The sequence below is a fragment of the Hyla sarda genome, chromosome 2, assembly GCF_029499605.1.
Source record: "Hyla sarda isolate aHylSar1 chromosome 2, aHylSar1.hap1, whole genome shotgun sequence".
Classification (NCBI taxonomy): domain Eukaryota; kingdom Metazoa; phylum Chordata; class Amphibia; order Anura; family Hylidae; genus Hyla; species Hyla sarda.
The window spans coordinates 286,274,171-286,298,100 of record NC_079190.1 but is presented as its reverse complement, the minus strand read 5'-3'; the positions used below and the strand labels follow the sequence as shown (position 1 = coordinate 286,298,100).

The following is a 23,930-nucleotide window of genomic DNA, read 5'->3' as shown; positions in this document are numbered from 1 at the left end:
ATTATATATCAGTGGGATCTGTCAGTATCTATTAGGATCCCTGACACAAAAGATCTATTATGTCCACCATGGCCCCTGTAACAACTAAAGTACCGTACAACATTATTACAAACCGAACCTAAGTCACCTAACACTTGGCATCTGGTGGTTTTGAATGATAATATTTTCTGCATCGTTTCCCGTCATAATTGTGCTGTAGTGTCTGATTCTGTTCCTCTATTACAGGAAATGGCAAGTGATGAACTGAAAGAACTTAGGAACACACTGACACAAGAAGCTATAAGAGAGCATCAGATGGCAAAGACAGGAGGCACGCAGACAGACTTGTTACAATGTGATAAGTGTAAGAAGAAGAACTGCACATATAACCAGGCAAGTCACTTACTATATAGTAAAGAAATATTCACTCAAACTGCATTTTCCTTCATCGTCTTATCAAATATAAGGTTCAAACAAGTAAAGTGCAAATGGTTGAAAGGAATGAAATCTGGTATATCTATTTGTAGTACTTTTATGCCCAAACACAATCCCCTTTTAGATCGACTAACCAGTATAAGCCTTTACCTATCTTACATCATTGTGCGACCAGGTTGCTAGATTGTTTGTGCAACCTTACACATCATCGTTGATCATACATCCCCTGTTTACACAAGGCTATGAACAGCCGATAACCATGATTTGATTGTCTACACCAAAGATTCCACTCAGACGACGTACAAGTGTTTGTTCGCTTGTTTGCTGACACTGTTATTGGGCATTCTCAGGAACGCTCATTCATCCAATAATCAGTCCGTGTGAAAGGGCTTATAGTCCCATAATGCCTCATGTTTTTCTTCTCATGACTGGTACTTCTCAAGAGATAAAAATCATATAATTGTTGCAATCTCTGTATACGAGATGATGATCTTCCTGACCCATTCCTGCCTTGTAATAATGGTATTTGCAGCCACAACCTGGAACCTATGCTCATCAGTGCACTTAGTTATTCTCTATTAAAACTTATAAGGTCAATATGGAAATAGCATTACACCAGCACAATAGTGAAAGCAATGTAAAATGTAAATGCATAAACAATGTGTATGTAAGTGGTTGTCCCACTGCTTTGATTTGTGCCTCTATTGTGGGTTTTCTTGTTTAGTGGAATTTTTTTTACAATAGCAGTATGGTTTGGCATGTTTTTTTTTTTCCCCTATAGACTCTCTGTAGTGAACAAATGCATGTTACAAAGGTAACAAAACAAAAACACATCAAAACACTTGTTAAAACACTATGAAAAACGCTCTTCATCTTAACATAAAAGGAAATGCAAGATCAGCTAAGCACAGGCCGCAGCAGTGATTTGCCACAGCTAGAGGCATACCTAGTGCTCCTTGCGCCCCTGACGAGGTGCTGTATCAGTGCCCCCCCCCCCCCAAACAGTCCAAAAACGTAACATCATACGGTAATATACAGTTAAATCAAGTGACTCACAATAGATCTTTTCTCTGATTGGAGTTATTCACATTCTCTTTTCTTCTCCATCCAGCTCTGAATTATAAAAACTTCTCCTGCCCACCACTCTTCTCCACAGAATCTGCCAGACAATCATGTTAGGCTATTCATTCCAACACCTTTACTACCTCTATACAAACTTCTCTTCTGTATTGCCCCACACAGTAATGGTGCCCCTCCCTTCTGTGTCCCCATATAGTAGCTAGGTCTATATTTATGCCCTTATATAGTACTTAAGCCCAGGGGCGGACACAGACAGCATAGGGCCCCTGTGCAAAGAACGTGCCCCCCCCCCCCCCATACATCAATTGTTCAGGTAGGTGATAAATATGACATATGAGATAGATAGATAGATAGATATGAGATAGATAGATATGAGATAGATAGATAGATAGAAAGATATGAGATAGATAGATAGATAGATATGAGATAGATAGATAGATATGAGATAGATATGAGATAGATATTAGATAGATAGATATGAGATAGATAGATGATAGATAGATATGAGATAGATAGATATGAGATAGATAGATAGATAGATAGATGATATATAGATATGAGATAGATAGATAGATGATAGACAGATATGAGATAGATAGATGATAGATAGATATGAGATAGATATGAGAGAGAGAGAGATAGATAAATATTAGATAGATATGAGATAGATATTAGATAGATATGAGATAGATAGATATTAGATAGATATGATATAGATATTAGATAGGTATGAGATAGATAGATATGAGATAGAAAGATATGAAATAGATAGATAGATAGATATTAGATAGATAGATAAATAGATAGAAAGATAGATATGAGATGGATATAGATAGATAGAAAGATAGATAGATATGAGATAGATGGACAGATAGATATGAGATGGATATGAGATAGATAGATGTGAGATAGATAGATAGATAGATAGATATTAGATGGATAGATAGATGATAGATAGAGATAGATATAAGACAGATACAGTAGATAGATAGATGATAGATAGTACATGGATATCTTTTTACCAACCAGGGTGCCTCCAGATGTTGCAAAACTAAAAAACTACAACTCCTGGGCCTTTGGCTGTTGAGGTATGCTGGGAGTTGTAGTTTTGGAACAGCTGGAGGCACCCTGTGGTATGGATAGATCGATAGGTAGATAGATAGTGTTTTCCAACCAGGGTGTCTCCAGCTGTTGCAAAACTCCAGCTCCCAGCATGCCTGGACTGTAGTTTTGCAACAGCTGGAGGAACCATGGTAGGAAAACACTATCTATGCCCAGTCATTCTATCTATCTCAGTGTTTACCAACCAGTTTGCCTCCAGCTGTTGCAAAACTACAACTCCCAGCATGCCTGGACAGTCTTTAGCTGTCCGGAAGTTGTAGTTTTGCAACAGCTGGAGGCTCCCTGGTTGGGAAACACTGCCTTAATGGATTAATGATAAATAAACAAGCAGTGTGTCCACATGTTGTGGCCCCAGTGGGGTCACTTTCCCTCCTCCTGAGGGCCCATGTGTAGTGGTGGGCCCCTGTGCAGCTGAACATGCTGCACATGTGATTTGTCCGCCCCTGCTTAAGCCCCTCTGTTCCCCCATGTAGTATTAAGCCCCCACACTGTGCCCATAAAAAATGAACTAGATACTGTACTGGACTGTGTAACTATGCCTTCTGAACACTACAAGCAATTGTCTGATAAGCACTTGCCTTCTGTGATGAGGCACGATGGGATAGCTAGCTGTCGACATGTACTGTATTATCAGTGGTGCTGTATAGAGGTTCCCCTATGTTGCCCTGTATGAAATATTGCCCTCTTAGTATAGAGAAAGCAGGAAAGCAGCACTCCAGGGTAAAAAGGTGCACGGGTGCCTACTGTGCCAGGTCCAGGTTGGGGACCCCTCCAAGATACAACAATTTGAATAAATAGTGGCACACCAAGTGTCAAAAAAAGAAAGGTGATTTATTTAAAAAAAAAAAAAAAAAAGTGTTAGGCAACGTTTCAGCTGGCTCACCCAGCCATTTTCAAGCCACTTGAAAATGGCTGGGTGAGCCAGCTGAAACTTTGCCTAACACGTTTTTTTGAATAAATCACCTTTCTTTTTTTGACACTTGGTGTGCCACTATTTATTCAAATTTTTGCCCTCTTAGTATAGATATCCCCCCATATAGCCCTGTATGTCATAATGCCTCTTAGTATAGATATCCCCTCATATAGCCCTGTATGTCATAATGCCTCTTAGTATAGATATCCCCTCATATAGCCCTGTATGTCATAATGCCTCTTAGTATAGATATCCCTTCCATATTGCCCTGTATGTCATAATGCCTCTTAGTATAGATGTCCCCTTCATATTGCCCTGTATGTCATAATGCCTCTTAGTATAGATGTCCCTTCCATATTGCCCTGTATGTCATAATGCATCTTAGTATAGATATCCCCCATATAGCCCTGTATGTCATAATGCCTCTTAGTATAGACATCCCCTCCATATTGCCCTGTATGTCATAATGCCTCTTAGTATAGATGTCCCCTCCATATTGCCCTGTATGTAATAATGCCTCTTAGTATAGATATCCCCCCATATAGCCCTGTATGTCATAATGTCTCTTAGTATAGATATCCCCTCCATATTGCCCTGTATGTCATAATGCCTCTTAGTATAGATATCCCCCCATATAGCCCTGTATGTCATAATGCCTCTTAGTATAGATATCCCCTCCATATAGCCCTGTATGTCATAATGCCTCTTAGTATAGATGTCCCCTCCATATTGCCCTGTATGTAATAATGCCTCTTAGTATAGATGTCCCCTCCATATTGCCCTGTATGTAATAATGCTTCTTAGTATAGATGTCCCCCCATATAGCCCTGTATGTCATAATGCCTCTTAGTATAGATATCCCCTCCATATTGCCCTGTATGTCATAATGCCTCTTAGTATAGATATCCCCTCCATATTGCCCTGTATGTCATAATGCCTCTTAGTATAGATATCCCCCCATATAGCCCTGTATGTCATAATGCCTCTTAGTATAGATATCCCCTCCATATAGCCCTGTATGTCATAATGCCTCTTAGTATAGATGTCCCCTCCATATTGCCCTGTATGTAATAATGCCTCTTAGTATAGATATCCCCTCCATATTGCCCTGTATGTAATAATGCCTCTTAGTATAGATGTCCCCTCCATATTGCCCTGTATGTAATAATGCTTCTTAGTATAGATGTCCCCCCATATAGCCCTGTATGTCATAATGCCTCTTAGTATAGATATCCCCTCCATATTGCCCTGTATGTCATAATGCCTCTTAGTATAGATATCCCCTCCATATTGCCCTGTATGTCATAATGCCTCTTAGTATAGATATCCCCCCATATAGCCCTGTATGTCATAATGCCTCTTAGTATAGATATCCCCTCCATATTGCCCTGTATGTCATAATGCCTCTTAGTATAGATATCCCCCCATATAGCCCTGTATGTCATAATGCCTCTTAGTATAGATATCCCCTCCATATTGCCCTGTATGTCATAATGCCTCATAGTATTGATGTCCCCTCCATATTGCCCTGTATGTCATAATGCCTCTTAGTATAGATATCCCCTCCATATTGCCCTGTATGTCATAATGCCTCTTAGTATAGATGTCCCCTCCATATTGCCCTGTATGTAATAATGCCTCTTAGTATAGATATCCCCCCATATAGCCCTGTATGTCATAATGTCTCTTAGTATAGATATCCCTTCCATATTGCCCTGTATGTAATAATGCCTCTTAGTATAGATGTCCCCTCCATATTGCCCTGTATGTAATAATGCCTCTTAGTATAGATGTCCCCCCATATAGCCCTGTATGTCATAATGCCTCTTAGTATAGATATCCCCTCCATATTGCCCTGTATGTCATAATGCCTCTTAGTATAGATGTCCCCTCCATATTGCCCTGTATGTCATAATGCCTCTTAGTATAGATGTCCCCTCCATATAGCCCTGTATGTCATAATGCCTCTTAGTATAGATGTCCCCTCCATATTGCCCTGTATGTAATAATGCCTCTTAGTATAGATGTCCCCCCATATAGCCCTGTATGTCATAATGCCTCTTAGTATAGATATCCCCTCCATATTGCCCTGTATGTCATAATGCCTCTTAGTATAGATATCCCCTCCATATTGCTCTATATGTCATGATGCCTCATGTTTATAAACATCAAAGAAAAACCAAGGTATTCTGGGACACAAAATTCAATCTTTATTGTTTAGCAAAAAAGACATACATTTAAAAACATTTAAAAAAAGGTCACAAATTACCAAGATGGTCCTACAAATACACAACCGGAGGTCCATAGAACAAAGGGTTAATCCCCAAGAATACCCGTATATACAAATAGCTAAAAGAGCCTACTTTATAATAACAACAAAGTGTCCCAAATAGTGGCTGCACCCAGTAAGGTAGCAGCCCTATACATTTATTCCACGCCCCGGAAGAAGCATTTAATTGCGAAACGTTGGGTGACGGAGGTCCTGGTGTGTCCTTAGAAGGTGAAGTTAACAACCTCTTGCTATGTGTATAAATGTATAGGGCTGCTACCTTACTGGGTGCAGCCACTATTTGGGACACTTTGTTGTTATTATAAAGTAGGCTCTTTTAGCTATTTGTATATACGGGTATTCTTGGGGATTAACCCCTTGTTCTATGGAACTCCGGTTGTGTATTTGTAGGACCATCTTGGAAATTTGTGACCTTTTTTTTAAATGTTTTTAAATGTATGTCTTTTTTGCTAAACAATAAAGATTGAATTTTGTGTCCCAGAATACCTTGGTTTTTCTTTGATGTTTATAATTTTGCATGGTATGGGAACATACACATAGATGTTGGCATTTTGTATGCATAATGCCTCATAGTATAGATATCCCCTCCATATTGCCCTGTATGTCATAATGCCTCTTAGTATAGATATCCCCTCCATATTGCCCTGTATGTAATAATGCCTCTTAGTATAGATATCCCCCATATTGCCCTGTATGTAATAATGCATCTTAGTATAGATATTCCCTCCATATTGCCCAGTATGTCATAATGCCTCTTAGTATTGATGTCCCCTCCATATTGCCCTGTATGTCATAATGCCTCTTAGTATAGATATCCCCTCCATATTGCCCTGTATGTAATAATGCCTCTTAGTATAGATATCCCCCCATATTGCCCTGTATGTAATAATGCCTCTTAGTATAGATATCCCCCCATATTGCCCTGTATGTCATAATGCCTCTTAGTATAGATATCCCCTCCATATTGCCCTGTATGTCATAATGCCTCTTAGTATAGATGTCCCTTCCATATTGCCCTGTATGTCATAATGCATCTTAGTATAGATATCCCCCATATAGCCCTGTATGTCATAATGCCTCTTAGTATAGATATCCCCTCCATATTGCCCTGTATGTCATAATGCCTCTTAGTATAGATATCCCCTCCATATTGCCCTGTATGTAATAATGCCTCTTAGTATAGATATCCCCCCATATAGCCCTGTATGTCATAATGTCTCTTAGTATAGATATCCCCTCCATATTGCCCTGTATGTAATAATGCCTCTTAGTATAGATGTCCCCTCCATATAGCCCTGTATGTCATAATGTCTCTTAGTATAGATGTCCCCTCCATATTGCCCTGTATGTCATAATGCCTCTTAGTATAGATATCCCCCCATATAGCCCTGTATGTCATAATGCCTCTTAGTATAGATATCCCTTCCATATTGCCCTGTATGTAATAATGCCTCTTAGTATAGATGTCCCCTCCATATTGCCCTGTATGTAATAATGCCTCTTAGTATAGATGTCCCCCCATATAGCCCTGTATGTCATAATGCCTCTTAGTATAGATATCCCCTCCATATTGCCCTGTATGTCATAATGCCTCTTAGTATAGATATCCCCTCCATATTGCTCTATATGTCATGATGCCTCTTAGTATAGATATCCCCTCCATATTGCTCTATATGTCATGATGCCTCATGTTTATAAACATCAAAGAAAAACCAAGGTATTCTGGGACACAAAATTCAATCTTTATTGTTTAGCAAAAAAGACATACATTTAAAAACATTTAAAAAAAGGTCACAAATTACCAAGATGGTCCTACAAATACACAACCGGAGGTCCATAGAACAAAGGGTTAATCCCCAAGAATACCCGTATATACAAATAGCTAAAAGAGCCTACTTTATAATAACAACAAAGTGTCCCAAATAGTGGCTGCACCCAGTAAGGTAGCAGCCCTATACATTTATTCCACGCCCCGGAAGAAGCATTTAATTGCGAAACGTTGGGTGACGGAGGTCCTGGTGTGTCCTTAGAAGGTGAAGTTAACAACCTCTTGCTATGTGTATAAATGTATAGGGCTGCTACCTTACTGGGTGCAGCCACTATTTGGGACACTTTGTTGTTATTATAAAGTAGGCTCTTTTAGCTATTTGTATATACGGGTATTCTTGGGGATTAACCCCTTGTTCTATGGAACTCCGGTTGTGTATTTGTAGGACCATCTTGGAAATTTGTGACCTTTTTTTTAAATGTTTTTAAATGTATGTCTTTTTTGCTAAACAATAAAGATTGAATTTTGTGTCCCAGAATACCTTGGTTTTTCTTTGATGTTTATAATTTTGCATGGTATGGGAACATACACATAGATGTTGGCATTTTGTATGCATAATGCCTCATAGTATAGATATCCCCTCCATATTGCCCTGTATGTCATAATGCCTCTTAGTATAGATATCCCCTCCATATTGCCCTGTATGTAATAATGCCTCTTAGTATAGATATCCCCCATATTGCCCTGTATGTAATAATGCATCTTAGTATAGATATTCCCTCCATATTGCCCTGTATGTAATAATGCCTCTTAGTATAGATATCCCCCCATATTGCCCTGTATGTAATAATGCCTCTTAGTATAGATATCCCTTCCATATTGCCCTGTATGTCATAATGCCTCTTAGTATAGATGTCCCCTCCATATAGCCCTGTATGTCATAATGTCTCTTAGTATAGATGTCCCCTCCATATTGCCCTGTATGTCATAATGCCTCTTAGTATAGATGTCCCCCCATATAGCCCTGTATGTCATAATGCCTCTTAGTATAGATGTCCCCTTCATATTGCCCTGTATGTCATAATGCCTCTTAGTATAGATGTCCCTTCCATATTGCCCTGTATGTCATAATGCATCTTAGTATAGATATCCCCCATATAGCCCTGTATGTCATAATGCCTCTTAGTATAGATATCCCCTCCATATTGCCCTGTATGTCATAATGCCTCTTAGTATAGATGTCCCCTCCATATTGCCCTGTATGTAATAATGCCTCTTAGTATAGATATCCCCCCATATAGCCCTGTATGTCATAATGTCTCTTAGTATAGATATCCCCTCCATATTGCCCTGTATGTAATAATGCCTCTTAGTATAGATGTCCCCTCCATATAGCCCTGTATGTCATAATGTCTCTTAGAATAGATGTCCCCTCCATATTGCCCTGTATGTCATAATGCCTCTTAGTATAGATATCCCCCCATATAGCCCTGTATGTCATAATGCCTCTTAGTATAGATATCCCTTCCATATTGCCCTGTATGTAATAATGCCTCTTAGTATAGATGTCCCCTCCATATTGCCCTGTATGTAATAATGCCTCTTAGTATAGATGTCCCCCCATATAGCCCTGTATGTCATAATGCCTCTTAGTATAGATATCCCCTCCATATTGCCCTGTATGTCATAATGCCTCTTAGTATAGATATCCCCTCCATATTGCCCTGTATGTCATAATGCCTCTTAGTATAGATGTCCCCTCCATATTGCCCTGTATGTAATAATGCCTCTTAGTATAGATATCCCCCCATATAGCCCTGTATGTCATAATGTCTCTTAGTATAGATATCCCTTCCATATTGCCCTGTATGTAATAATGCCTCTTAGTATAGATGTCCCCTCCATATTGCCCTGTATGTAATAATGCCTCTTAGTATAGATGTCCCCCCATATAGCCCTGTATGTCATAATGCCTCTTAGTATAGATGTCCCCTCCATATTGCCCTGTATGTCATAATGCCTCTTAGTATAGATATCCCCTCCATATTGCTCTATATGTCATGATGCCTCATGTTTATAAACATCAAAGAAAAACCAAGGTATTCTGGGACACAAAATTCAATCTTTATTGTTTAGCAAAAAAGACATACATTTAAAAACATTTAAAAAAAGGTCACAAATTACCAAGATGGTCCTACAAATACACAACCGGAGGTCCATAGAACAAAGGGTTAATCCCCAAGAATACCCGTATATACAAATAGCTAAAAGAGCCTACTTTATAATAACAACAAAGTGTCCCAAATAGTGGCTGCACCCAGTAAGGTAGCAGCCCTATACATTTATTCCACGCCCCGGAAGAAGCATTTAATTGCGAAACGTTGGGTGACAGAGGTCCTGGTGTGTCCTTAGAAGGTGAAGTTAACAACCTCTTGCTATGTGTATAAATGTATAGGGCTGCTACCTTACTGGGTGCAGCCACTATTTGGGACACTTTGTTGTTATTATAAAGTAGGCTCTTTTAGCTATTTGTATATACGGGTATTCTTGGGGATTAACCCCTTGTTCTATGGAACTCCGGTTGTGTATTTGTAGGACCATCTTGGAAATTTGTGACCTTTTTTTTAAATGTTTTTAAATGTATGTCTTTTTTGCTAAACAATAAAGATTGAATTTTGTGTCCCAGAATACCTTGGTTTTTCTTTGATGTTTATAATTTTGCATGGTATGGGAACATACACATAGATGTTGGCATTTTGTATGCATAATGCCTCATAGTATAGATATCCCCTCCATATTGCCCTGTATGTCATAATGCCTCTTAGTATAGATATCCCCTCCATATTGCCCTGTATGTAATAATGCCTCTTAGTATAGATATCCCCCATATTGCCCTGTATGTAATAATGCATCTTAGTATAGATATTCCCTCCATATTGCCCAGTATGTCATAATGCCTCTTAGTATTGATGTCCCCTCCATATTGCCCTGTATGTCATAATGCCTCTTAGTATAGATATCCCCTCCATATTGCCCTGTATGTCATAATGCCTCTTAGTATAGATGTCCCCTCCATATTGCCCTGTATGTCATAATGCCTCTTAGTATTGATGTCCCCTCCATATTGCCCTGTATGTCATAATGCCTCTTAGTATAGATATCCCCTCCATATTGCCCAGTATGTCATAATGCCTCTTAGTATAGATATCCCCCCATATAGCCCTGTATGTCATAATGCCTCTTAGTATAGATATCCCCCCATATAGCCCTGTATGTCATAATGCCTCTTAGTATAGATATCCCCCCATATAGCCCTGTATGTCATAATGCCTTCTTAGTATAGATATCCCCCCATATTGCCCTGGATGTCATAATGCCTCTTAGTATAGATGTCCCCTCCATGTTGCCCTGTTTGTAATAATGCCTCTTAGTATAGATACCCCTCCATATTGCCCTGTATGTCATAATACCTGTTACGCCGAGCGCTCCGGGTCCCCGCTCCTCCCCGGAGCGCTCGCTACACTCTCACAGCGCCCCGGTCAGATCCACTGACCGGGTGCGCTGCGATACCGCCTCCAGCCGGGATGCAATTCGCGATGCGGGTGGCGCCCGCTCGCGATGCGCACCCCGGCTCCCGTACCTGACTCGCTCTCCGTCGGTCCTGTCCCGGCGCGCGCGGCCCCGCTCCCTAAGGTGCGCGCGCGCCGGGTCTCTGCGATTTAAAGGGCCACTGCGCCGCTGATTGGCGCAGTGGTTCTAATCAGTGTGTTCACCTGTGCACTCCCTATGTATACCTCACTTCCCCTGCACTCCCTCGCCGGATCTTGTTGCCATTGTGCCAGTGAAAGCGTTCCTTGTGTGTTCCTAGCCTGTGTTCCAGACCTCCTGCCGTTGCCCCTGACTACGATCCTTGCTGCCTGCCCCGACCTTGCTTCTGTCTACTCCCTTGTACCGCGCCTATCTTCAGCAGTCAGAGAGGTTGAGCCGTTGCTAGTGGATACGACCTGGTCACTACCGCCGCAGCAAGACCATCCCGATTTGCGGCGGGCTCTGGTGAACACCAGTAGTGACTTAGAACCGGTCCACTAGCACGGTCCACGCCAATCCCTCTCTGGCACAGAGGATCCTCCTCCTGCAAGCCGGCATCCCGCTTTGCGGCGGGCTCTGGTGAACACCAGTAGTGACTTAGAACCGGTCCACTAGCACGGTCCACGCCAATCCCTCTCTGGCACAGAGGATCCACCTCCTGCCAGCCGGCATCGTGACAGTAGATCCGGCCATGGATCCCGCTGAAGTTCCTCTGCCAGTTGTCGCCGACCTCACCACGGTGGTCGCCCAGCAGTCACAACAGATAGCGCAACAAGGCCACCAGCTGTCTCAACTGACCGTGATGCTACAGCAGCTACTACCACAGCTTCAGCAATCATCTCCTCCGCCAGCTCCTGCACCTCCTCCACAGCGAGTGGCCGCCTCAGGCCTACGACTATCCTTGCCGGATAAATTTGATGGGGACTCTAAGTTTTGCCGTGGCTTTCTTTCACAATGTTCCCTGCACTTGGAGATGATGTCGGACCAGTTTCCTACTGAAAGGTCTAAGGTGGCTTTCGTAGTCAGCCTTCTGTCTGGAAAAGCTCTGTCATGGGCCACACCGCTCTGGGACCGCAATGACCCCGTCACTGCCTCTGTAAACTCCTTCTTCTCGGAAATGCGAAGTGTCTTTGAGGAACCTGCCCGAGCCTCTTCTGCTGAGACTGCCCTGCTGAACCTGGTCCAGGGTAATTCTTCCGTTGGCGAGTACGCCGTGCAATTCCGTACTCTTGCTTCAGAACTATCCTGGAATAATGAGGCCCTCTGCGCGACCTTTAAAAAAGGCCTATCCAGCAACATTAAAGATGTTCTGGCCGCACGAGAAATTCCTGCTAACCTACATGAACTCATTCATCTAGCCACTCGCATTGACATGCGTTTTTCCGAAAGGCGTCAGGAGCTCCGCCAGGATATGGACTTTGTTCGCACGAGGCGTTTTTTCTCCCCGGCTCCTCTCTCCTCTGGTCCTCTGCAATCCGTTCCTGTGCCTCCCGCCGTGGAGGCTATGCAAGTTGACCGGTCTCGCCTGACACCTCAAGAGAGGACACGACGCCGCATGGAGAATCTCTGCCTGTACTGTGCCGGTACCGAACACTTCCTGAAGGATTGTCCTATCCGTCCTCCCCGCCTGGAAAGACGTACGCTGACTCCGCACAAAGGTGAAACAGTCCTTGATGTCAACTCTGCTTCTCCACGTCTTACTGTGCCTGTGCGGATATCTGCCTCTACCTTCTCCTTCTCCACTAAGGCCTTCTTGGATTCCGGATCTGCAGGAAACTTTATTTTGGCCTCTCTCATCAACAGGTTCAACATCCCAGTGACCAGTCTCGCCAGACCTCTCTACATTAATTGCGTTAACAATGAAAGATTGGACTGTGCCGTGCGTTACCGCACGGAACCCCTCCTAATGTGCATCGGACCTCATCACGAAAAAATTTAGTTTTTGGTCCTCTCCAATTGCACTTCCGAAATTCTCCTTGGACTACCCTGGCTTCAACACCATTCCCCAACCCTGGATTGGTCCACAGGGGAGATCAAGAGTTGGGGTACCTCTTGTTTCAAGGACTGCCTTAAACCGGTTACCAGTACTCCCTGCCATGACCCTGTGGTTCCCCCTGTAACCGGTCTCCCTAAGGCCTATATGGACTTTGCTGATGTGTTTTGCAAAAAACAAGCTGAGACTCTTCCTCCTCACAGGCCTTATGACTGTCCTATTGACCTCCTCCCAGGCACTACTCCACCCCGGGGCAGAATTTATCCTCTGTCCGCCCCAGAGACTCTTGCTATGTCTGAGTACATCCAGGAAAATTTAAAAAAAGGCTTTATCCGCAAATCCTCCTCTCCTGCCGGAGCTGGATTTTTCTTTGTGTCCAAAAAAGATGGCTCCCTACGTCCTTGCATTGACTACCGCGGTCTTAATAAAATCACGGTAAAGAACCGCTACCCTCTACCTCTTATCTCTGAACTCTTTGATCGCCTCCAAGGTGCCCACATCTTTACCAAACTGGACTTAAGAGGTGCTTATAATCTCATCCGCATCAGGGAGGGGGATGAATGGAAAACGGCATTTAACACTAGAGATGGACACTTTGAGTATCTGGTCATGCCCTTTGGCCTGTGCAACGCCCCTGCCGTCTTCCAAGACTTTGTTAATGAAATTTTTCGTGATCTCTTATATTCCTGTGTTGTTGTGTATCTGGACGATATTCTGATTTTTTCTGCCAACCTAGAAGAACACTGCCAGCATGTCCGCATGGTTCTTCAGAGACTTCGTGACAATCAACTTTATGCCAAAATGGAGAAATGTCTGTTTGAATGTCAATCTCTTCCTTTCCTAGGATACTTGGTCTCTGGCCAGGGACTACAAATGGATCCAGACAAACTCTCTGCCGTCTTAGATTGGCCACGCCCCTCCGGACTCCGTGCTATCCAACGTTTTTTGGGGTTCGCCAATTATTACAGACAATTTATTCCACATTTTTCCACCATTGTGGCTCCTATCGTGGCTTTAACCAAGAAGAATGCCAATCCTAAGTCATGGCCTCCTCAAGCGGAAGACGCCTTTAAACGGCTCAAGTCTGCCTTTTCTTCTGCTCCCGTGCTCTCCAGACCTGACCCATCTAAACCCTTCCTATTGGAGGTTGATGCCTCCTCAGTAGGAGCTGGAGCGGTCCTTCTACAAAAAAATTCTTCCGGGCATGCTGTTACTTGTGGTTTTTTTTCTAGGACCTTCTCTCCGGCGGAGAGGAACTACTCCATCGGGGATCGAGAGCTTCTGGCCATTAAATTAGCACTTGAGGAATGGAGGCATCTGCTGGAGGGATCAAAATTTCCAATTATTATTTACACCGATCACAAGAATCTCTCCTATCTCCAGTCTGCCCAACGGCTGAATCCTCGCCAGGCCAGGTGGTCTCTGTTCTTTGCCCGGTTTAATTTTGAAATTCACTTTCGCCCTGCCGATAAGAACATTAGGGCCGATGCTCTCTCTCGTTCCTCGGAGGCCTCGGAAGTAGAGCTCTCTCCGCAACACATTATTCCTCCGGATTGCCTGATCTCCACTTCTCCAGCCTCCATCAGGCAAACTCCTCCAGGGAAGACCTTCGTCTCTCCACGCCAACGCCTCGGAATCCTCAAATGGGGTCACTCCTCCCATCTCGCAGGCCATGCGGGCATCAAGAAATCCGTGCAACTCATCTCTCGTTTCTATTGGTGGCCGACTCTGGAGACGGATGTTGTTGATTTTGTGCGGGCCTGCACTGTCTGTGCCCGGGATAAGACTCCTCGCCAGAAGCCTGCTGGTCTTCTTCATCCTCTGCCTGTCCCCGAACAGCCTTGGTCTCTGATTGGTATGGACTTTATTACAGACTTACCCCCATCCCGTGGCAACACTGTTGTTTGGGTGGTCGTTGATCGATTTTCCAAGATGGCACATTTTATTCCCCTTCCTGGTCTTCCTTCTGCGCCTCAGTTGGCAAAACAATTTTTTGTACACATTTTTCGTCTTCACGGGTTGCCCACGCAGATCGTCTCGGATAGAGGCGTCCAATTCGTGTCAAAATTCTGGAGGGCTCTCTGTAAACAACTCAAGATTAAATTGAACTTTTCTTCTGCTTATCATCCTCAATCCAATGGGCAAGTAGAAAGAATTAACCAAGTCCTGGGTGATTATTTAAGACATTTTGTTTCTTCCCGCCAGGATGACTGGGCAGATCTTCTACCATGGGCCGAATTCTCGTACAACTTCAGAGTCTCTGAATCTTCTTCCAAATCCCCATTTTTCGTGGTGTACGGCCGTCACCCTCTTCCCCCCCTCCCTACTCCCTTGCCCTCTGGTTTGCCCGCTGTGGATGAAATAACTCGTGATCTTTCCACCATATGGAAAGAGACCCAAAATTCTCTCTTACAGGCTTCATCACGCATGAAGAAGTTTGCTGATAAGAAAAGAAGAGCTCCCCCCATTTTTTCTCCCGGAGACAAGGTATGGCTCTCCGCTAAATATTTCCGCTTCCGTGTTCCCAGCTACAAATTGGGACCACGCTATCTTGGTCCTTTCAAAATTTTGTGCCAGATTAATCCTGTCTCTTATAAACTTCTTCTTCCTCCTTCTCTTCGTATTCCTAATGCCTTTCACGTTTTTCTTCTTAAACCACTCATCATCAACCGTTTCTCTCCTAAACTTATCTCTCCCACTCCTGTCTCCGGTTCTTCGGACATCTTTCCTGTAAAGGAGATACTGGCCTCCAAAAAGGTCAGAGGAAAAACCTTTTTTTGGTTGACTGGGAGGGCTGTGGCCCTGAAGAGAGATCCTGGGAACCTGAGGACAATATCCTAGATAAAAGTCTGGTCCTCAGGTTCTCAGGCTCCAAGAAGAGGGGGAGACCCAAGGGGGGGGGGTACTGTTACGCCGAGCGCTCCGGGTCCCCGCTCCTCCCCGGAGCGCTCGCTACACTCTCACAGCGCCCCGGTCAGATCCACTGACCGGGTGCGCTGCGATACCGCCTCCAGCCGGGATGCGATTCGCGATGCGGGTGGCGCCCGCTCGCGATGCGCACCCCGGCTCCCGTACCTGACTCGCTCTCCGTCGGTCCTGTCCCGGCGCGCGCGGCCCCGCTCCCTAGGGCGCACGCGCGCCAGGTCTCTGCGATTTAAAGGGCCACTGCGCCGCTGATTGGCGCAGTGGTTCTAATCAGTGTGTTCACCTGTGCACTCCCTATGTATACCTCACTTCCCCTGCACTCCCTCGCCGGATCTTGTTGCCATTGTGCCAGTGAAAGCGTTCCTTGTGTGTTCCTAGCCTGTGTTCCAGACCTCCTGCCGTTGCCCCTGACTACGATCCTTGCTGCCTGCCCCGACCTTCTGCTACGTCCGACCTTGCTTCTGTCTACTCCCTTGTACCGCGCCTATCTTCAGCAGTCAGAGAGGTTGAGCTGTTGCTAGTGGATACGACCTGGTCACTACCGCCGCAGCAAGACCATCCCGCTTTGCGGCGGGCTCTGGTGAACACCAGTAGTGACTTAGAACCGGTCCACTAGCACGGTCCACGCCAATCCCTCTCTGGCACAGAGGATCCACCTCCTGCCAGCCGGCATCGTGACAATACCTCTTAGTATAGATATCCCCCCATATAGCCCTGTATGTCATAATGCCTCTTAGTATAGATATCCCCCCATATTGCCCTGTATGTAATAATGCCTCTTAGTATAGATATCCCCCATATAGCCCTGTATGTCATAATGCATCTTAGTATAGATATCCCCTCCATATTGCCCTGTATGTAATAATGCATCTTAGTATAGATATCCCCTCCATATTGCCCAGTATGTCATAATGCCTCTTAGTATTGATGTCCCCTCCATATTGCCCTGTATGTCATAATGCCTCTTAGTATAGATATCCCCCCATATAGCCCTGTATGTCATAATGCCTCTTAGTATAGATATCCCCTCCATATTGCCCGGTATGTAATAATGCCTCTTAGTATAGATATCCCCCCATATTGCCCTGTATGTAATAATGCATCTTAGTATAGATATCCCCTCCATATTGCCCAGTATGTCATAATGCCTCTTAGTATTGATGTCCCCTCCATATTGCCCTGTATGTCATAATGCCTCTTAGTATAGATATCCCCTCCATATTGCCCTGTATGTCATAATGCCTCTTAGTATTGATGTCCCCTCCATATTGCCCTGCATGTCATAATGCCTCTTAGTATAGATATCCCCCCATATTGCCCTGGATGTCATAATGCCTCTTAGTATAGATGTCCCCTCCATGTTGCCCTGTTTGTAATAATGCCTCTTAGTATAGATACCCCTCCATATTGCCCTGTATGTCATAATACCTCTTAGTATAGATATCCCCCCATATAGCCCAGTATGTCATAATGCCTCTTAGTATAGATATCCCCCCCATATTGCCCTGTATGTAATAATGCCTCTTAGTATAGATATCCCCCCATATAGCCCTGTATGTCATAATGCATCTTAGTATAGATATCCCCTCCATATTTCCCTGTATGTCATAATGCCTCTTAGTATTGATGCCCCCTCCATATTGCCCTGTATGTCATAATGCCTCTAAGTATAGATGTCCCCTCCATATTGCCCTGTATGTCATAATGCCTCTTAGTATAGATGTCCCCTCCATATTGCCCTGTATGTAATAATGCCTCTTAGTATAGATATCCCCCCATATTGCCCTGTATGTAATAATGCCTTCTTAGTATAGATATCCCTCAATATTGCCCAGTATGTCATAATGCCTCATAGTATTGATGTCCCCTCCATATTGCCCTGTATGTCATAATGCCTCTTAGTATAGATGTCCCCTCCATATTTCCCTGTATGTCATAATGCCTCTTAGTATAGATGTCCCCTCCATATAGCCCTGTATGTCATAATGCCTCTTAGTATAGATGTCCCCTCCATGTTGCCTTCTATGTCATAATGCCTCTTAGTATAGATGTCCCCTCCATATAGCCCTGTATGTCATAATGCCTCTTAGTATAGATGTCCCCTCCATATTGCCCTGTATGTCATAATGCCTCTTAGTATAGATGTCCCCTCCATATTGCCCTGTATGTAATAATGCCTCTTAGTATAGATGTCCCCTCCATATTTCCCTGTATGTCATAATGCCTCTTAGTATAGATGTCCCCTCCATGTTGCCCTGTTTGTAATAATGCCTCTTAGTATAGATATCCCCTCCATATAGCCCTGTATGTCATAATGCATCTTAGTATAGATATCCCCTCCATATTGCAAAGTATGTCATAATGCCTCTTAGTATAGATATCCCCTCCATATTGCCCAGTATGTCATAATGCCTCTTAGTATAGATGTCCCCTCCATATTGCCCTGTATGTCATAATGCCTCTTAGTATAGATATCCCCTCCATATTGCCCTGTATGTAATAATGCCTCTTAGTATAGATATCCCCCCATATTGCCCTGTATGTCATAATGCCTCTTAGTATTGATGTCCCCTCCATGTTGCCCTGTTTGTAATAATGCCTCTTAGTATAGATATCCCCTCCATATTGCCCTGTATGTCATAATGCCTCTTAGTATAGATATCCCCTCCATATTGCCCTGTATGTAATAATGCCTCTTAGTATAGATGTCCCCTCCATATAGCCCTGTATGTAATAATGCCTCTTAGTATAGATATCCCCTCCATATAGCCCTGTATGTCATAATGCCTCTTAGTATAGATGTCCCCTCCATATAGCCCTGTATGTCATAATGCCTCTTAGTATAGATACCCCTCCATATAGCCCTGTATGTAATAATGCCTCTTAGTATAGATATCCCCCCATATAGCCCTGTATGTAATAATGCCTCTTAGTATAGATGTCCCCTCCATATAGCCCTGTATGTCATAATGTCTCTTAGTATAGATGTCCCCTCCATATTGCCCTGTATGTAATAATGCCTCTTAGTATAGATATCCCCTCCGCCTTGCCCTGTATGTCACAATGCCTCTTAGTATAGATGCCCCCTCTATGTTGCCCTGTATGTCATAATGCCTCTTAGTATAGATGTCCTCTCCATATTGCCCTGTATGTCATAATGTCTCTTAGTATAGATATCCCCTCCATATTGCCCTGTATGTAATAATGCCCTCTTAGTATAGATATCCCCTCCGCCTTGCCCTGCATGTCATAATGCCTCTTAGTATAGATATCCCCTCCATATTGCCCTGTATGTAATAATGCCTCTTAGTATAGATATCCCCTCCATATTGCCCTGTATGTCATAATGCCTCTTAGTATAGATGCTCCCCATATTGCCCTGGAAGTAATAATCTCCCCTTAGCATAGATGCTCCCCATATTGCCCTGGATGTAATAATTTCCCCTTAGCATTTATGCTCCCCATATTGCCCTGGATGTAATAATGCCCTATTAGTATAGATATCCTCTCCATATTGCCCTGTATGTAATAATGCATCTTAGTATAGATGTCCCCTCCATATTTCCCTGTATGTCATCATTTTCCCTTAGCATAGATGCTCCCCATATTGCCCTGTATGTAATAATGCCTTCTTAGTATAGATATCCCCTCCATATTGCCCTGTATGTCATAATGCCTCTTAGTATAGATGTCCCCTCCATATTGCCCTGTATGTCATAATGCCTCTTAGTATAGATGCTCCCCATATTGCCCTGGATGTAATAATTTCCCCTTAGCATAGATGCTCCCCATATTGCCCTGGATGTAATAATGCCCTATTAGTATAGATGTCAACCATATTGTCCTTGTTCTTAAATATATTTTGTCCCCCATAGTGTCATCCCTGGGAATTTCCCTCCACTTATTCAAGTTAAAATGGCTCCTGTATAGGCTACAATAAAATAATAACAATAATGGCCCATCCTTGGTTCCTACGATGTATGGAGCTTCTATGTCTTCATGCCTGCAGTCTAGGAACCCCAAGACAGTATCCGATGTAATATCATCGTGCCGGTTCCTACAGGGATCTTGTTCTGTGGCTCATAGGCTTAGGCCTGCAGTCTGGAGATACATGGAGCTGATAGCGGCTGCCCAGAGGTTTGGGCCATTTCAATTGGGGCAGCAAAGCACAATTTAGGAGGAGGCAATTTCCCCCTGTAGTGACACCACTGGGTTTGGCAGACATATTTGTTTAGTGTCCTGCATGTATGCCCCCTTCCTGGGTGTGTGCCCCCAGTGTAGGTACACAGCTGGCCACAGCCAGTGATTGGTTACATAGGCATTTCAAGCCATTTCCTATTTGTTTAAGATGGGATCAGGTAATGGACATCAGCAGGGAGCCAGCAAGTCTTAGAATGGCAGTGGTAAGAAATCAGTTAGGTGAGTACAGTTTTTATTTTATTCTTTATTATTTTTGATCCCATCTGCCTCTTCTTATAAACCATACAAACATATGTACACATACTAATAATTATTGTTCCAAAAAAGCCAGGAGGAAGAGATTGGGTCAAAGTTAGAGACTGCCTCTCATAAAGAGGAGCTCTTGATAAAAAAGAAAAGCAAAGCATTCTCAGGAAATTCTTCCCTCTTTACCATCTATAGGTGCAGACCCGCAGTGCTGATGAGCCAATGACAACTTTTGTGTTATGCAATGAATGTGGTCATCGTTGGAAGGTGAGTGGTGTACCCATATGTTACCTTAAAGTCCACTCATTTTTTAGTTATCTTTGACATTTCATAGAGACATGTTAAAGTTTTTATCATTTGTGTTGGTGTTCAGTGCTGAGACCCCTACCTACCATAAGAGGGGAAGAAGTACATTTCTCTACATTACAAATCTATAGGGCTGTATAGTGAAGCTGGACAGAGATTGCTGATAGCCAGGGAAGAAGCGCCAGCCGCAGGCTTCACCCCAATCATTCTGTTGATCATAGCAATCTCAGACCCTGGCCGATCAATACTTTTGAAATGTGTCTGTGTCCCTTATAGTTTATCTAGTCTATTTCATAATTTAGGGTATATTTACATGTGACTGCCCTACTAAGAGGAATTAAGTCATCAATATCAGCTTGCTGGGGGTCTTACGTGTACCTTTTTAGCTAACTAAACAGGCAATGATAGTGCCTGCGCCTGGTAATGAAGCTTAGTACTGAGCTGCAATGCGATCAGCTGGAAGGTAAAGTGGACAGGGTTAGTCGCCAACCAATCAGATATTGATAGCTGATCCTAAGTATCCTCAATACTGTAGTCCCATTAACCCTTACAAGAACCCTTCAGGTTAAAAATAAGACAAAATAGACAAAAACATCATATCACTCCCACAAATCTTACTTCTGTCTGGTAACCTGTTGGTGTAATGTAACAAGTGGATAAATAACTTCAAACAGAAATAGATGCATACCTTACTATAAGGTGGATATGTATACTAAAGATATTTAGACTGTTAGAAGTCAACAAGCTAGTTTTTTACTGACCATAAAAAAACAAAAGACTGCATTTATATAGGCCACCAGAGTCCAAAGTGACTTTTAAATGGGCACTGAAAGATACAAAAACTTTTGATATGTTGTAAAGCCTGTATAACCAATAGGTTTTGCAATTGCTTTCATTAGAAAACTTTCAGTATTTCATACTGAAAAAGACAGTCAAACAACTGCCCCCCTGCCTGCTTGGACACATACTTGTCCTGCTGTGTCCATGCATCATTACCTATGTCATGGACACACTTCCTTGATTGACAGCTGTGAGCACAGGGCTCACAGCTGGAGGAAAAATCCTCCCACTGTCAGCTTGTGTCCCGCTACTGTCAGTGAGGACAAGCTGGGAGTTGTAGTTTTGCTAAGGCTAGGGGAGATGTGAGCAGACAGCATACTGAGGGAGGGGGCGGAGACCTGCACAGTGAGGTCACGCCCCCTCCCTTTGAGAGGAATTCAGACTAGTGAGCTAAATTAAAAGTGGAATAAAAAAATAAATAAAGGTGCTAGACACATAAATGTGATGTACACATTGATGTACATGGTCAGGATTAGGTACAGAATGATATATTAAAAAAATTTTGTTGGATCTGAGGGGTACGTTTTAATATTATTTTTTTAATTAAAGTAGATGGTACATTATTATTTTTTTTACTCAGCTGCTCTTTTTTAAGAGTATAGGGAAGGTACCTGTTTTCCATTGATTAATATGAAATATCCACATCCTTTTCTTAAAGATGATATCATGTAGTATCAGATTTTTATATTATAGAGCAAAATATGCCAGTCAGTTAGTGGTTAGTACAGTATGAGGGACTGCCTTCAAAAGTCATCTGTGACAGATGGATTCTGTGGGAAGTTAGAGCAGAGCCTATGTGTGTCATCTCGTCCCTCATCTCTGTATAATTGTCAGGCTCTGACGTCAGAATGTGATGTTTATACACCTCTTCTTGTTTAATGGGGGGGATGTATTGATATGTATTAAATAAATAACTTGTACGCCTTTGTCTTTACAGTTCTGTTGATCTTTGGCACCCAATGACAACAATGAATGATCTTCCTGCTCTGTAAATATCCCAGGATCAACGGTGTTTTCTCCCAGATCTATCCCTATGCCATACTTTAAGCCCTTTGTTTTCCCTTGGATTCATCAAGTCCTTTGCTTTTATTTTATATAGAGTTTTTATAGAGAAGAGTGGCATTTGTAGAGTGTTAGAATTGGTTACATTTTATAGATATGGTGACATATGGGGTTATATTGCTGCTCTCATGCAGATAAATGGATATAGGTGTCTGCTCAGCGGCACTACTAGATATATTTTTACAGAAGCAGTTACAGTATACCTACTGATGTATTTTATTCCGTTTTAAAGGGGTACTCCGGCGCTAAGACATCTTATCCCCTATCCAAAGGATAGGGGATAAGATGCCTGATCGCGGGGGTCCCGCCGCTGGGGACCCCCGTGATCTTGCACGCAGCATCCCGTTGCAATCAGTCCCCGGAGCACGTTCACTCCGGGTCTGATTACTGGCGATCACGGGGGCCAGAGCATTGTGACATCATGGCCCCGCCCCCATGTGATGTCACGCTCCACCCCCTCAATAAAGGCCTATGGGAGGGGGCGTGACAGCTATCATGCCCCCTTAGGCTTGCATTGAGGGGGCGGAGCGTGGCATCACACGGGGGAGGGGCCGTGACGTCACAATGCTCCGGCCCTTTAACCCTTCACATTAGTCATAAAGTTCAGGGTTTGAATATAAATATTGAATAACATTTAATTCCTTTTTTCTTTTGTTATTCTCCAGCTTTCAGTTTTTATGGCATTGTAAAGCACACTAAGTCTAATATTAATAATATTATCTATTTCAGTATTGAATTCTTTTCTTCAACGAATGCTTATTAAAAATCCCAGATAATAAGTGATGGAAAACTGTATGCGATTTACCAAATAAAGGAATGTTAACAAAAAAAAAGTTTCTTCATGTAGCTGGCAATGTGCAATGTAAGGTGAATGTCCGCATTTTACACACTAGAAAACAATTAAGTCGGAGATTTATCAAAACGTAGCAATGGCGCAGTTGCCATAGCAACCAACCAGATTCCAGCTTAAATTTTTTAGAGGCTTTTTAAAAAATGAAATCTTGAATTTGATTGGTTGTTCTACATACTGTGGTGACTACTTTAGATTGTTGTATCTTTACCGTTGTTAGAGCTCTATTTCTTCTGAAAATATCTACTGTATATAGCAGTGGTCTTCAACCTGCGGACCTCCAGATGTTGCAAAACTACAGCCTTTGGCTGTCCGGGCATGCTGGGAGTTGTA

General features: G+C 43.0%; 1 protein-coding gene across 5 annotated transcripts in view; it reads left to right on the top strand.

Moving 5' to 3' along the window:
• Nucleotides 1-23,565, top strand: part of LOC130356190 (transcription elongation factor A protein 3-like) — an 89,400-nt gene extending 65,835 nt beyond the window's left edge. For 4 of the 5 annotated variants that reach the window (XM_056557345.1, XM_056557341.1, XM_056557344.1 and 1 more), the window contains 3 exons: nucleotides 226-372; nucleotides 20,735-20,806; nucleotides 22,623-23,565. In XM_056557345.1, coding sequence (XP_056413320.1) covers nucleotides 226-372; nucleotides 20,735-20,806; nucleotides 22,623-22,631 — 228 coding nt within the window. In that variant the 3' untranslated portion in view covers nucleotides 22,632-23,565. The remainder of the gene's footprint in view (nucleotides 1-225; nucleotides 373-20,734; nucleotides 20,807-22,622) is intronic. The other variant, XM_056557342.1, reaches the window with a different exon arrangement.
• Nucleotides 23,566-23,930: the final 365 nt, after the last annotated feature.